This window comes from Rhipicephalus microplus, chromosome 9, assembly GCF_043290135.1.
Source record: "Rhipicephalus microplus isolate Deutch F79 chromosome 9, USDA_Rmic, whole genome shotgun sequence".
NCBI lineage: Eukaryota > Metazoa > Arthropoda > Arachnida > Ixodida > Ixodidae > Rhipicephalus > Rhipicephalus microplus.
The window spans coordinates 31666756-31682646 of NC_134708.1; the positions used below are offsets into that span (position 1 = coordinate 31666756).

Below are 15891 nucleotides of genomic sequence, written 5' to 3' on the forward strand. Positions count from 1 at the left end.
ACCATCACGTTCAAAGTAGCGCTGCAACATGATGACAGCATCTCTTACGTACTATCAGCCACTGAAATGGGCTCGGGATCACACACCTTCTCATTACTACTTGAGCACGGGTCCTCATCTTGAGCTTCAGCATTAGGTTCCTCAAGGCTGTTCTCAAGTTCACGACGAGGCGTCAATTGCTGCTCGGTGTGCGCGGACATGTGCAATCGCAGGATTGGCTTGGCCAAGCTAGCTTTGGCATTTGTTTCATGGTTGCTAGACTACCGTGGCCACTTCTGCCCTTCATGGATTTTGCCCGTTTCAGTTTCATTTAACCGATGTAAGCTAAAAAAAACATGTTCCGATTACCCAAAAGTTTTTATTAATAAATATATAGGAGACCAACTAAATGTGCCTAGATAGTTTCGTTTATGCGGCTTTTCTGTTTAACCGAGTTTCGCTTAATGGTAGTCCACTGGATAGGTATGCGTGAAAGCTCTTCATCTCGTCTGCTGTTGCTTTAGAACTTAGTGCCATCCTTTGTAGAGCTGCCATCGCCCACACGGTAGTGCGTTTCTAAAGGGCAGAAATGGCTTGCACCTGCCACATAGTAGAGAACCGAAGGTTATTCAATGAATTTAACAATACAACCATTAAAAGATAAGCAAAGCACCAATAAAAATAAAGATGCAAAGCATGTGGTGTCCAGAAACAGTAGGTATGTAGGTATCATCCCCTTACAAACGCTCATGTGATTTCATCAGCAGAAAGTTCGGTTTCGTGTAGAAAATGAAAGGGCGTTATGGGCTGAAGATGTTGGCAATGTAATATAGTCATGCATGCACTTTGCATATCGCATAAAAGAATAAGGTTTTCTGTAATGTTTGTTCTGAGGCAGGAGGCTGGGACCTATGGTGCTTTGAATGGGCACGGCGCTTTTAAAGATTATTGAAAGCGCAATATGCGTGGGGGCAGGCACATTAAGGGGGAGGGGGGGGGAGACAACTTGGAAGGGCAACTTTTTAGTTTGTTGGAATGTTTTTATGAAATTTTCAGGGTAGGCATATAGCAAACCAATTTCAGTAACCACAAAATTTCATGCATTTATGTTCACTGGTTCCCAAGTTGCAGCCCTTTATTAGGATAGTCCACACAAGTTTCTTGGTCAGGCTCTCGTCAATTCGTAAATGTGCTAGGACTGTGAATTTCACTATGATGATTCCTGGGTGGGTTCTCTACACCAAGACTGAGCCACTTTTTTTTTTTTCTTGCTGAAAATTTTTATCATAGCACTGGATGTGTTGTTACCCATTTGGCTTTATCAATGCAATTGTAATTGATTATCACAAATTACAGAGGCAATAAACTTAAGAAACAGATTTGTCTTTGTGTTGGCAATTTATTAAAATAAATAATAAAACAAACCTGATAAAAATCAGAATAATGGTTTCAGAAATATCACCTGACTGAAGAGCGTCACTGGCCAAAAAAGTCATTCTAAGAAAACGAACTTCAAAAGTTTGGAACACTTATTTTGTTCTAAAATGACTCTACACAGTAGCTGCATGTGCCTTTTTAGACTATTTTGCCTTGCCGCTTTTTCTGCTTGCGTTGCATCCATTTTTGAGCCTTTTTCAGACGCGTAGAGTCTTTCTCCGCAGCTTGTCGCCCGCTGGCATAACACCGAGCTTTTGTTGCGTAGCAGCACATTTGCTACCTTCTGCGGCTAACTCGTCACACGTCTGAGAATGTGTGTGCAAATTCACAGTCGACAACGTGGTCGCACTGTTCGAGGCCGTAGTCACTGCAGCTAGCGAGTTTGGCGAATCAGGCGCACTTGAGCTGAAACATGCACACTAGCCCCACGGTGAATAGGTGCAACATCGCCTGCAGCAGCCTACAGGAGCTGCGTGATCCCCTACTTCCTCAAGAGGCGCGCGCTTACTTTAATCGCGGCTTCGCATTCGAGTCTCGGGAGACTTCAAAACTTCGAGAGCCCCCCAATCCCAATCATGAGTGATACCCGCCTCAGCGACACTGCTGCTGCTGAGGGTAGCAAAAAAAAAAAAAAAACAAGAATTCATGACCAAAACACCAAAATGGCAGCGCTAGGCCCCATGGTTTGTAAACTGCGAGCACGCAAAGTATGGGGGGGAGGGGGAGGGGGTATTTTTAGCGCTCGCTGGCTGCTGTGGCTTGTTATGTAATTTATTTTACCTACTTTTACGATGAATTACACTCATATTTTCAGAACAAATAGTTTGAGACACACTACGCGAGTACTATTTGGTTTTCAAGAAAAATCAACTTTTTCGTGATTGTTTTTTCAAACGGTGCGGCCCCCTTAAACACCACCAAGGAACTCAGAGAAGCGGATCTCGTTGCAGCGTTCATTGTGGCGAAACCCATTCTGTCTTTCTCATTTGTGTCAACAGTTGTGAAAGCTACGTCGCGTCAAAGTGACGTTGCGGAATAAAGACCAGGAACAGGCGGTGCACTGTTTGCGAGCTCCGGCCTATCAATGTACCGTATAAACCGGACTATAGGCCGAGTGGGAATATAGGTCGACCCCCCAAGTTCAGGTTAACGAAAAAAAAAAAAAAAGGAAAACAACCCAAAACTGCCGAACCACATTTATTTGCGAATTGGGCGCACCGCATCCCGATCGTCAGAGCTCCCCTCTACCACCATCGCAACTGCTCCTATTCGTCCGACGAAGCACCACTGTCTTCTGAAGACGAGAGTTTGTCGCTGGCCGCCTCCCACAGTGCGTCGTCTTCAGTGCCATCCAGCGAGTTGCTGATGCAACATTTCTTGAAAGAATTTTCCACCATGGAATCCGGCAAGGAGCGCCAGGCGGGAAGCACCCAGCCACAAACAGTCGCAAGCGGAGGCCTCTGTAGGCGGCCCGTCGGTGTCTTGTGGTTGTCGCCAGACCTCTTGGTATTCCAGCCGCACTCGGTCCTTGAACGGCTTGTTTAGTACAACGTCGAGCGGCTGGAGGGTGGACGTTATACCACCTGGTATCACGGCAAGGTCCGTTTTCCCGTCGCCGAGTGCGCGTTTCACTGCATCGGTCAAGTGGCCACGAAACGCATCCAACACCAGCATGCTGCGAAGACGCAGCAGTGCACCTGGCCGACGGTTGCACACCACTTGTATCCATTCGAGCATCATGGCCTCATCCATGTATCCCTTTTTGTTAACGCGAACGACAACACCGGGCGGGAACACTTCCCTCGGCATTGTCTTGCGTTTGAAAATGACGAAGGGCGGAAGCTTTTTACCATCTGCCGTGCATGCCAGCATGACGGTGAAGCGCGAGCGCTCGTTGCCAGTGGACAGCAGCTTCACATACTTGGCGCCGCGCTGCGTGATCGTGGTTGACGAAGGCATGTCAAACCACCTGGGGGTCTCAGCGGCGTTGCCAATCTGCCCTATCATGTAGTCGTTCTGGTCCCGAAGCCGGTTTACGAAGCGCTGAAAGTTTATGAGCTTGTCCTCAAACTCCTCCGGCAACTTTTGACAGATAGATGTGCGTCGCATAAATCGACGCACCCAAGAGTTCGGTGCACGAAACTCTTCCCTCGTGAGCCCACCTTCCCGAGCGAGTTCCAGGGCTTTGTTGCGAATGGTATCCACGGTCACTGGCAGCGAGCACGCACGAACTTCCCGCACAAAGTCCGCTAGCTTATCCTCCAGATGCGGATGAACGGCATTTCGTCCACGAAACGACATTTTTCGAGGATTGCACATCTGCAGATTTCTTTTCTGCGCCCTCCAATAGCACACGCTTTTTTCTGATACACCAAAGCGGCGCTGAGCAGCCATATTCCCGTTCGCTTCTGCGAACTTAACAACACCTAGTTTAAACGCAGCCGACTACTGCCTCCTCGCACCGCTAGACATATTCAGTGAACGAAAAAAAAAAGGCCACTAAAAATCCAGCGCAATGTCAAACGGAGCGAAAACTCGGAACAGATCGGAAGCAAATCACGAACACAAAAAAAAAACAGACTGCGATTGGATTTGGATGCGGATATGGCCGCGTCTGGCTTCACAAGCACATGCAAGACATATGTTGCCAGACAGCGTCGCACTTTCGGCTAGACACCGCTATATAAGACGAGGGGCGACTTTAGCTTATTATTTTATTGAAAAAATCTCGATTTATATTTCGGTTTATACGGTAGGCCGAATCGAACATGTTCACAAAGTAGACATCATGAAAATAGATTCCCTGTATCTTCGTTCTGTTTTAAATCTTCTTCAAGAATCATTTTCTCCTAAACTACTTTATGTATAACATTCGGGTTTGTTTCATTTTATTTGTCGTTCTCTTCTTGCAATGGAACTAGAATTACACTCAAACCTGCTCATTACAAAAATACTTCGTTATATCCAAAAGTTTGTTATAAACATACATTTGTAGCACTCTGTCTGTGTCAGAGCTATCTTTCATTTACTTCATTATAAGTGATAATTTGTATATCTGGGTGTATGTACCTCATGTGCTGGCGTTTTTGCAATTTCTTTTAGTCAAACAAGTAATTTTTGTCATTATTCTTTATGAAAAGCTCCAAAAAACATGAAAACTATCCTGCATAATTGCACCATTTTATTCTAGTTCAGAAGCTTTGTATTTATGTGTAGTTTATTCTGGTAAAAAAATCGGGTTTTCTGTGCTTTCAAGTTATCTTGAACATGGGGCAAGTGTAGTAAAAATAATAATTCATTTTGAAATATTGGCAGTTAAGGAGCAAAAACAAGTTTATTTTATATTTTGTTCAGAAAGATATACTGAACAATTTAATTAATAGCAGTGTTCCATATAGTCACACGTATCAGCTTCTCACTTTTTTTGTTTTCTTTGTTTTTTGGCTTGTTCTGTCATATCATCTGTCTTTCTAATGTCCAAATACTCTTCATAGCGGTTAATCTCGCCCAACCATACAGCGGCGTTGTGCCTCAGTAATATGTCAGATGGCCCTGAAAATATTTGCTAGAGCCATGCAGGTCTTTTTGGAAAGTTAGAACGATTTCAAACGTGTGGCAGTTCTGAGGGTTTCCATTCTAAAGAGCACAGCGCATTGTATTCTGTACGTGTGCCACGGTTCCTCTGCATTTTGGGCAGGCATATATACTCCTAATCATGATTTGTAGAACCTTCACATCAATCAAAGCATGTTCATTTTCATTACAGGTAACATTTTGATGTTGCGGCGATGCGTAATGAGGACAAAGCTTACTTGCTAAAGTGCTCGCAAAAGTGCGCCTAGTCTAATTTTCGTTTGTAGCCGAACGTGTCCATTTCTAATTATTCTGTGATTTCTAGAGAGTTTCCTTTATTCATCATCATAAAAGTATCTTGCTGGTGCAAAACGCTCGGCATAAATGTACAGAACCGTGTCTTCATGAATGTCTCGCACACATAAAGCCAACAGACTCTGGCAAATGTCATGCGTGTCCCAATATAGTCGGAACACTTTTTTTTTAAGCCTGTTAAGGTCAGTGAAACTATAGTTATTGATATTCAACGGGGGTATGGTGGGGTAAACCCCCCAAAAAATCACATCTGCAATTTTGACAACGAAAAGTCTACTGTACTCTGAAGAACAAACATGCGTAAAGCCCTACGTCTAGCGGCCGCTCCAAGTAGTTTAAATGTTGCACCGAAGTGGGCCGCGCGCGGTCTGGAGTGAGCGGTATGCACACGCAAAACTTCATTTTTCTCAAATTGTGTTTTCTGTATATTTTTCAACTTTGGTGTACCTTTTCTCAAAACGTATTGAATCGATTTTGATGACACTTTGTATGTGTGAGCTACAACAAGTTAGAAACAATCTGAACTAAAAAAAGAATTGTGGATTTTATAAAAAGGGAAGCTGCAAAAAAATTACACAGATATACCCTCCGTGGCATTGTACAAGCAGTATTTTAATTTTTTTTTACAAAATCTTCTTTAAAATGCAATATCTTTTTAGTTCAGATGTAACTTAAAAGTCTCTACAGCAACACGCCTGAATATGGTTACATTCCTTTCGGTACTTGCAGAGAAAGGTACATTGAATAAGTGCACCCCCTTTAAAATTTGGAAGTGGGCAAAAATAGGATAAGCCACCTATGCATAGAAAAATGATGTCACTTGATACCCAGTGGCATTTTTTATGAGCATGTAAAATATTATAGGAATAGTTGCAGCTGTTTTTAAAATAGTTGCAGCTGTTTCTAAGATATTGCGCTAACTGACATATACCATTTATTCTACCATACTTTTTAAAAAGAAATTTCCTTAACGCAAAAAGCTCAGGTTGTGCACCATTTTAGAAAAAGGGGTTGGGCTGCTCGTCAGTTAGGCTCAGAAACATGGCCCTTCTGGCTCAATCAAAGGGCGCAAAAATCTGTGAGGCACTGGTTATTGTTAAGCAAGGCCTTATTACAAATAAGCAAAAAAAAAACGTTTTCGGTTGTCACCAAACATTTTAGCCTAACCTGTGTCCTTAAATAAACTTTGTAGCGACATTACGTTATGTCAGGCGTAGATGGGTAGTACACAAATTTGCCTAGTCTTGCCTAGTCTTCGTACTTGCAGGCTCCGAACGCACTAGTGCCTTCGTTTATTGCTGTGTTTTGGTCTTGTTTCGAATAAAAGAATGGACCATTGTGAACTGCGTGAGCCGATTTGAATTTGTGAGCCTAAAAAAATTTCAGATGGTGGGGCGTAACTGCTAAACCTTTGCTGACCTTTGTATTGCGGCTAAGCAGATACAGGTCACACGGAGCTAACCGGAGCCGAAAGAACGAGGACTAGGCAAGTACGCGTATTGCCCATTATTCCCATGCTGGCAGAAGCACCGTGCGTTGCAGCTCCCATAGACACTAGCGCAAGAGCTCTGTCCAGTGTACTTATAGGAAACTCTTTGATGTTGTGCTCACCTATGTCGCTCTGGGATCAGAGCCTCGGCCTCTGTGTGTTCTGGTTTGATACGTGCGGTAAGTGGTGGCTGACAGTTATGGTCGATGTCGTTAAATGCAGAGGAGCAGCCATTGTGGGTGAAGAAGGTGGAGCCGTGGAACAGCGTGCGGGTGACGTTCACACTCCCCCGTGATGCGGCGTTACGGCTGCGGCAGCTGGCCCAGCGTGGCGACCGGGCACTCCGAGAACTGGGCATCCTCTCGGTCCAGGTTGAGGGAGATCAGGTGAGCACTTGTGACTGTCCCACGCATGCTTGATTATTTGTTTGCTTGCACTCGTTCTTGCCTTCGCCACCAAAAACGGCTTGACCACTTGATTATGGCACTAGCAAGCTGAAGGCTATGAGATAAATTTTTTGCTGCAAGAGCCATATTTTCATCGGAAAGACTAAAAGGACCTGTGTACTTAGGTTTAGGTGCCTGTTGAAGAATTTAAGAAAGAACCCTAGATACGTAGTAGGCCAGAAACAATAGTTTGACCTGTTGGTTTCTAGTGTGACATGTCTGATAATTCAGCGTACGTTATCAGTAAATTGCTCTAAACTTTAATTCGCCACCAAAAACGGCTTGACCACTTGATTATGGCACTAGCAAGCTGAAGGCTATGAGATAAATTTTTTGCTGCAAGAGCCATATTTTCATCGGAAAGACTAAAAGGACCTGTGTACTTAGGTTTAGGTGCCTGTTGAAGAATTCAAGAAAGAACCCTAGATACGTAGTAGGCCAGAAACAATAGTTTGGCCTGTTGGTTTCTAGTGTGACATGTCTGATAATTCAGCGTACGTTATCAGTAAATTGCTCTAAACTTTAACACACTAAGCTGAATTAGTAGAACGTTATGCTTACATTACCAGGTTACCATAGGGCCATACAGTTCTCCTAATCCCTCGCTTGCTTTCGGGTCCTCTCTATGGAGGGTCAGACCAGATGGGACACCCTAAGAGATTTTTCGTTGAGAAAAGATTTAAGCTATCCTGCACATTAATAAAGAGCAATACTTTTGTTTCAGAAGTTCCCTTCAGCACTTTAGAGTCTACAGGGCCCCTCAGCCAATAAAAAGGGCGATTAGCCCCTCCACATGTATTCATCCGGCCCGTGTCGTCTGCTCACCATCTTCGTGGCATATGCTCGCCAAATTGTGTATACGCGCTCTTTGCGGTTGATATGGCTGGTTTGTTAACTTGAAAATACACTAAAGCATTAAAGCAAGCAACTAATTTGGGCCAGCAATTTTGTCTCTTTCAAAAAATTTGGTAACTTGGAGATGTAGCATTGCGGAGACTCACAAAATGCTGTTTGTGTGGTATGAATGTGTCACATCGGTGACTAGATAGTAAACAATTGGAAAGGTGCAATTGTTTCAATTTAGGACAAACTGTACTTGAATCTGAACGCTCAACTTATTAAATAAGGAAGACGGATGGTCACTGTTTCTCTCTAATGCTGTTTGTTGCTTTCGTATGATTGCTTCTCCATCAACGCATTCCTTCGCGTCTGCCACTGCAACGCTCCCTTTCTCTCATTTTTGCAAGGTACTTTTTTTGTGTCCACCGTAGGAAATTCCGTCGCATGCGGTATCCTGTGCCAAGTTGCATGTCTGATATTTGGAGAAGCAGCGTTCTTGGTCTGGCGACATGGCTCGAGCACAACCTCAATGCGTTAGGTTTAGCAGGTGCGGCTAAGCAAGTAGCGTATCTCGCTAATAACAACACGTACCTGATGCTTTATCCTCACAGTAAGATGAAACTAATTGATGGCTGATTTCACCATTTGTGTATTGCTTTCAGCGCAGTGGGCGGTCACTTCTGCATGGGTGCTGCCATGTTAATTTTTAAGCACAGTTACTGGCGATAAGCGACTGGGATAATTAAATGCATATGAAATAAATGTGAAGAAAAATAAACGTACAACATATTGATGTGACAAACGCCAATTTCAGCCAACCCTGCCAATTTTGAGGCACTTATATCTGGGACTATGTTTAGCTGCACAACGTGACTCTTTCTTACACCCACCCCGTAGCTTTGGCAGTGCTGAAGTACAGTGGTAAAAAAGAGTATAGAATATTGGTCAGTGGTGGGAGGAAGGAATGAATGCTCCAGACAAGTGAGGCAAGTTAATGAAGTTGCATAGTGACTTACTGAAAAGGATATAATAATCGGGGCAAATGAAAGAAGGTACGCTAGACAGGCACCGACTTCAAACCTCAATTTACATTAGTTTCAAGCACATGCACGATTCTGAATGAATGCTGGTTCGAGGTTGGTGCTTGTCTCGTGTACATTCTTTCTTTTGTCCTGCTTCTTTTGTGCTTTTCAGTTAGTCACTATGCAGAGGCTTGCCTCAGGGTCACCCTTCATGATCACACATCTGTTTTTTTTTGGGGGGGGGGGGGGGGTTGTTGAGTACAGTTCAAGTTGCAGAATCTGATCTCCTCTTGTCATTCCTGTGTGCAGATCATCAGCCTTACGCTTGCTGGTCGTTATGGGGAGCCACCGAAGGAAATCATCATCCAGAAGGCGGCGGAAGAGGGTAGTGAGCAGGGCTCACAGGCATCGCCGCACGTGCCTGGAGTGCCATCATCATCCCCAGCTCTTTCCGCAGCTGCATCCAGTCGTGCAGGCTCCTCTTCTGCCACCACTACGCCTGCAGAGCCTCCCTCTATCCAGGCTAGGAGTCCCGCCTTTGCAGCTGCAGCGGCCACTTCAACCAGCGGCAGCAGCGGCAGTGCCTTTCGCTCTCCCAACGTAGTCGCCCCGCCACCGCGGGAACCGCTGCCATTTCTTTCGAGTGGCTCGTCGCGACTGGTGCGGCCCAGCGCCAAGACACGTCCGCCGTTTCCCTTCGCAAGCATGACTCACTCCATGAAGCAGAACAGCGCGGCGGCCGCCGCAGCGGCAGTAGCCACGACGACAAGCGGGAGCAGGTTTCCATTCTCACCCTCACCTCCTCTAGCCGCGGCACTTGGGGCAGCGCAGCGGCTCGGCAATGCAACGCGAGGCAACGTGGCACTGTCTAGTCCGCTGCTGGTGAACCTACTCCAGAGCGAAACGGGGTCCAGTGGCCCGCAGAAGACGATGATGCCTCCACCTCTGGACACGGGCCAGCCGACAAAGAGGAAGCGCAGGCCCACGAAAAGCAGCCGGGGCAAAGAGGGCTGTTCCCCACCTGGTTCGCCTGCTTCGCCACCCCCCATGAGCCCGAGCTGCGACATTGCTAACGTTCTTGGCAGCCGCAGCTACCCCCTGTCCTCCCACATTCCCGCCTCACCACCCCGTGCGGCGCCACCGACGGCGACAGTTTCTGTGGCTCCTCCTTCACCCCCCGCTGCTGTCGAGAGTCGCACGACCACTCACCTCATCAACCCTTTCACGGGCCACCTGGAACCCATGCCTTCTGACGAAGAGGACGACGAACCGGCTGTTCGGGACCTCGAGACCTCGGAGTCTTCTGAGAATGGAGGCCACTCGGAGCGCAGCCTCTCCGATGGAAGCTCCGGCGGCAAGGATCCAGGCAACCCATCTTCGGACACGGACTCCGGCATCGGAAAGTCAACATCTTCGCAGTCCTCAAACGACCCTGAGCCACCTATACGCGAGGAGGTGTCTCGTGTGTCTTTGCCGCCGACAGAAGGCGAGAAGCTCAAGCTGAGGCTAAAGCTCGACTCTAAGAGGACCTGCCCCGTGAAAACGGAGATCGAGGCGTCTTCACCACCTTCGCCGCAGGGCGAGCCTCCCCGGGTTCCGCCACTGCACATCTCCCTGCGTGGCCCGAACGTGGCGGTGGTGGTGAGCCCGCGGAAACCAGAGGCAGTTCCCAAGAAGCGACCGCCACGATCCCCACGGTCAAGCAATGGTGCGGAAAGTGGTGGGGGCGGCAACGACGCTCGGAGGGGCTACCGCGGGGCCAGGGCTCGGGCTGACAAGGGAGCTGAGCGGACGCGGGAGCTTAGCTTGCTGTCCGGCGGTGGCATCGTGCGAGTGCCCGTGTCCATGTCGCCGACAGTTGTGCTGACGCCGCTGCAACTGCAGCACCCAATGGGAGCCGGCAGCACCCGGAGGACTCTGCCGTCGCCTTCTTCTTCTTCCTCTTCGCCTTCTTCTTCGTCGCCCTCATCCGCCTCTTCCTCCTGCGCACAGAGTACAAAACCCCACTGGTCTGCCACCTCGCTGGGGCCAGAGGCAGACTCCTCCGTTAGCGGTGAGAACTGCGTTTCTCATGCGGCTGTCCGTGAAACTCCTTGGTGGAAGTACGTTTTCAAATCATAGGTCACCTCAGAGCCCACCAATGAAAGTACAAAATATTCCTGAATCATTGTTACACTGCAGCGTGATCTAGAGACAGTGCATGTTCACTTGTCTCTGTCCATTGTGATTCTCTCGCGCTGCTGTTAACAATGAACCAACGCAGACTAGTCATCTGTAAAATTCTCTGTATAGGTGTTCGCTTCCTCTGAAGAAGTGTCACATTTGCTCTTGCATACTGTTTATTTATTTATTTAAGGTTACTCTCAAGGTCACATGACATTGCCGAGGAAATTGTTAGTAGACAAACGAAGAAGCTGACTTCTGGCATTTTTGGTTCGACACATCTTCAACAGTTAGCGCAGACACTTCGAAGAGAAGGATGACGAAGAAGACACACGGGTGCCTAACTTGCAATGTGTGTGGCCCTCCTTGTTATCACCTTTACACGTCTCTGCAATTTTAAACGCAAATGATTCGTTAAGTGTACAGTGTTAGATGAGAAATAGCATCGGGTAAAATAAAACTTGAAGGGCCTCTAAATCAACCAGAGGTGGAAATATAGTTGTGCACAAGTGTACAGCGAACATGTAGCTACGAAAAGTTTTCGACACTGTGCCATAATAATGGAGTTGATGATCCGCAAGAGTTCCTCGCTCGTTTCAGTTTTTCCCAGTCGTCTGCTCGTCTCATTTCTTCGTCGAGTGCTCCCTCTTCCTCCTCACCGAGTGAGGAGGAAGAGGGGTGAGCATGCTGGCAGATTGTTTTCGTGAATAGCATGAGCCGACAACCATGTTGGTGTTATGTCAACCGCTGAGGGGTCGAGGTTTACTAAAAGGCCAAGAGAATGTTTCTTTGAATTTGCAACCTCCACTCGTAGCACGACGCAGGGTCACTTAAAATGTGAAAGAGCCAGTAAAAAGCATTGTGGTTGAAAATTTCTAGTGTTGAAATAACTGCACACCTATACAATGTAAGCACACTGCCACAAGAACTTCACAAATAGGTGCTGCAATAAAGAAGTGACAAGGTTCAGAATGGCTCTCTTTTGCTAGTTTCAGTTTTTGGCTCATCCCTCCCACCCTTTTTCTGCCGCGGATAGAGGAAAGCGTAGCCCTTTTTCACTACACCCACTTCGCCTGCATAGCCCGTTGTCAGGGATATGTCATCGGCACGCAGCCAACGATCGGGCAATATTTCTCCCGCCTGTGCCATTGTGATAGCAGTGATGGAAGGGAGCACGGTGTGAGGAGTGCGGGGCACTGTTGAGGTGTGCGCCCTTCCCCTAGTGGTAAAGGGGCAAAACACCTCTCCATCTCGGACCCTTTCCTTCAGGCAATACTGCATCTCCAGGTAGTCTCGAGCTCTACAAAATGACAGAGGGCGGCACACGAAAATGAAAATGTGGCCTGTGTATCCAAAACTGCGTTACTTGGGTCACTGGGACATTGTGTAGTGCAAAGGACCAATCGACAAGCTCCGGGGTGCGTAACGTTACCCATGGGCAAGATTTTGCCACTGCATCTACGAGGAAGATGGGACAGGCTTAGGAAAGAAGCGTAGGGAGTGCTGTGATATTCTCAAAATGTGATTTCAGTGGTTTACTGTATGAATTTGTGAGCTCCTTAGGGGGGGGGGGGGGGGGTGTAGAAGTCAGAGTCGTTTACTGGCCCTTTGAAAAGTTGTTGGTGGTTGTTTAGCGGAACATTAAGGGGTCTTGGAAAAGCATACGGATGCATATTTGAAACATCTAAAAAAAAAAAACTAATTTTTATTATGCAAGATTTTATGTGGTGCTGTCCAACGACGGGGCGCTCTTTATTCAACTATGCAGGGCTTTTTTTTTCCTCTCTTTTGTTTGTTTTCTTTGATTAAGGTGTTGCAATGTTGAAACGATTACTGACTGGAATGACTAGGAAAGCAAGACGATTTCAGAAACAAAAGTCATGTGGAGAACAGTGGACATGACGTGCATAACTAATGGCAGAGTAGGCTGTGTATTGTGCGTCTCCGAGTTGTCGGCTGACAATTGGTTCTCACCCCGGATAGTGTAACTCTGTACAGAGGCGTCTGCCGAGGGGTGACAGTGTATCCATTAGTGCCATAGTGAGTCGTACCCTGATAAAAGCAATTTTATGGGGGGTGGTTCTGTTTTTGTTCTTTCTTTTTTTCTTGGCACCGGACGAGCCGTATCTTGATTAAAATATTTTAGGGGTGTGTGCCTCTGTTTTGATCTTTTTCTTCTGTGCAATCATGGCAAGTTGTACCTTGATTAAAACAATTTTAGGGGGAGGGGTATGGCGGCTGTGTCTTTTATTGTTTTTTCTTTCGGCACCGTGGTGCTTTATAAGCATCCTGGTACATTTATTAAAACGATTTTTGGCAAGAGTGGTGTGGCTTTTTTTTTTTTTTCCATAGCAGGGTTCGTACAGGTCCTTGAAATCCTTGAAAACCCTTGAATTTCCAAAGTGAATTTTCAAGGCCCCTGAAAGTCCTGAAAATTTTTTGCCATTCTTGAAAGTCCTTGAATTTCCTGAGCAGTGCACTGTCATATCGACATCACGACCTTCTAAATATGGTACATTGGTGTGAACCTGTCAAACTCCTCATTTCTGAAGTATCAATGCGGCGTGGTTGCACATGATCCCATTTCGCAAAAGTGCATGTGAAAAAAACAGTTAGTTTCTGGCGAGGGTGAAGCAGTGATTGTGATAGCAAGAAATTAGAATGTCACACGAAAAAGTGCAAGCAATCCTATACGTGCGTTGCACCTCTCAGGCACAGACGCACGAAAAGAAAGTGCAGAGGACGAGTGCTGGTGAACTACTGTCGTAGCTCGACACTGGAAGCGTGTTGCTAAAACAAATCAAGAACGGTCTTAGAAAAGAACACACTTGTATCCACAGGATTAGTGTAAATTAACCACTGTCCCAGTTGTTACTTCTTAGTTGTTGAGCAACGTGCTACGAGTGTCAACTGTGCACAAGCTGGCATTCTTGATGGTATGATGCCGTCAAATTTTAAGGCTGTAGCAAGCACCATGTGTGTTTAAAAATATATTTTAAGTCGCTTCCAAAGTGTACCTATATGCTCCTTCTAATCGAGACCTATCGGGAACACGTCCAGCACTCACCTAGCTCTACAGGAAGGGCTACAAAAGTTCTAGTGATGTCACACCATACCTGTAGTCAGCTGAATGGCCTCCGGACTTCCGCCCCGTACATACTGGAAAGAATCGCGGCTGCTGCAGGTAGCGGCAAGTTTGTTTTGCAAGTGCTTGTGTGGCACCTGTGCAAGAGCTGACAATACTCGGCATGAAATGCGCAAAGCTTTGGAATCACGTGGCTAAGTCGGCTACACTGCTATGTACCTGCACAACTCGGTCCCCACAAACAGGAACTGAAAATTGTCCATATCAAAAAGGCGGCAAATTATATAGCGAGAATAAATGAATATTGGTGGGTGTATTGTGCTTATTGGAGCTATAATTCAAGCTTGCAGCAAAGAGCGCGCAAGCCATAAATACTGTGGCACGACCCCTTTAAGGCCTGACTGCACATGTCCGTTGAAGCCCATCAGCTCATAACTTCCCGACATGACATCGTGCCCTGTCCTATGGAGAGGATGGGAGAAGTTACAAGACTACACTCTTTTTTTATAAATGCGATATCCATACATTGTAAGTGCAATAAAATTGGTAATTTTTGAAAATTTTAGAGTGAAAAATTCAAACTTAGCATGCTGGTTTGAGTCCTTGAAAAACTTGCAACAAGTCCTGGAAAGTCCTTGAAGATCCTTGAATTTTCGCTTTTCAAGCCTGTACGAACCCTGCATAGATTTTAATAGAGTTTTGTGTTGTTTCAACGAGAAAATACTGTGGGTCATTGAATCACAAATGTCAGTTTTTTGTGTAGTGTGGAGGTTTTTTATGTAAACTTGATTGATCAAGACTTTTTAGCATTTTAGTATCTTTATATATAATATGTCTGTGTGTGTAAGAGAGAGTTAAAGCAATAATGCAGACCTCGTTAGTGTGATAAACTTGGTTTTTGACCTGTTTGCTGCTCGTGACAAGAATGCATGTTGTCATCAAACTTGAATAATGATCCTTGGATTGTGCTGTGTGCAAAGGACCGCTAGTGGTCAACACAAAAGGAGACAAACACAGTATGCTGTCGAAGCGAGGTGCTGTGCAGACCACATCATTATCACCAGTGTGAACTTTACAGCTGTGATAGGGAAGCCAGAACATTCGTATCTGCCAGGGGTGCACAAAAAGCTAACTTAGGACTGAATCGGAAATGAGCTGATTAGTTATGACCGGAATCTGATACTGTCTGAATAGGTTTTTAATAGAAAGGTAGCCATTGTTAAAACAGCTTCAGAATTTCATGACATATCATGCAAAACAAGCATTAAGATCCTTTGAGAAAGCCACAATACGGTTAATTTAATTAACAAAATTGCACAATTATGTAAACTCCTGTGATCCCGTATACAGCAGTGACTTCAGTAGTCGATAAACCAGTGTTTATAGCATGGCCTTGGTAATGAATGCAGGCAAATGTAAGTGCTAAATACTGTCGACAACTTGCACAAACACAACACTTGCATCTGTTGGTATTCATGTGAATATGGGCGAAAATTGCACTCTTTAAGCTGGAAACAGGCCTGGTCCCCTCCTTCTCATGAT

At 45.8% G+C, this 15891-nt stretch overlaps 1 protein-coding gene across 1 annotated transcript in view; it reads left to right on the top strand.

Moving 5' to 3' along the window:
• LOC119163675 (uncharacterized) overlaps window positions 1-15891 on the top strand; it is a 64064-nt gene that overhangs the window by 18141 nt on the left and 30032 nt on the right. Inside the window, exons 3-4 of the mRNA XM_037415729.2 lie at window positions 7016-7179; window positions 9411-11154. Of these exons, the coding sequence (XP_037271626.2) occupies window positions 7016-7179; window positions 9411-11154 (1908 nt within the window). The remainder of the gene's footprint in view (window positions 1-7015; window positions 7180-9410; window positions 11155-15891) is intronic.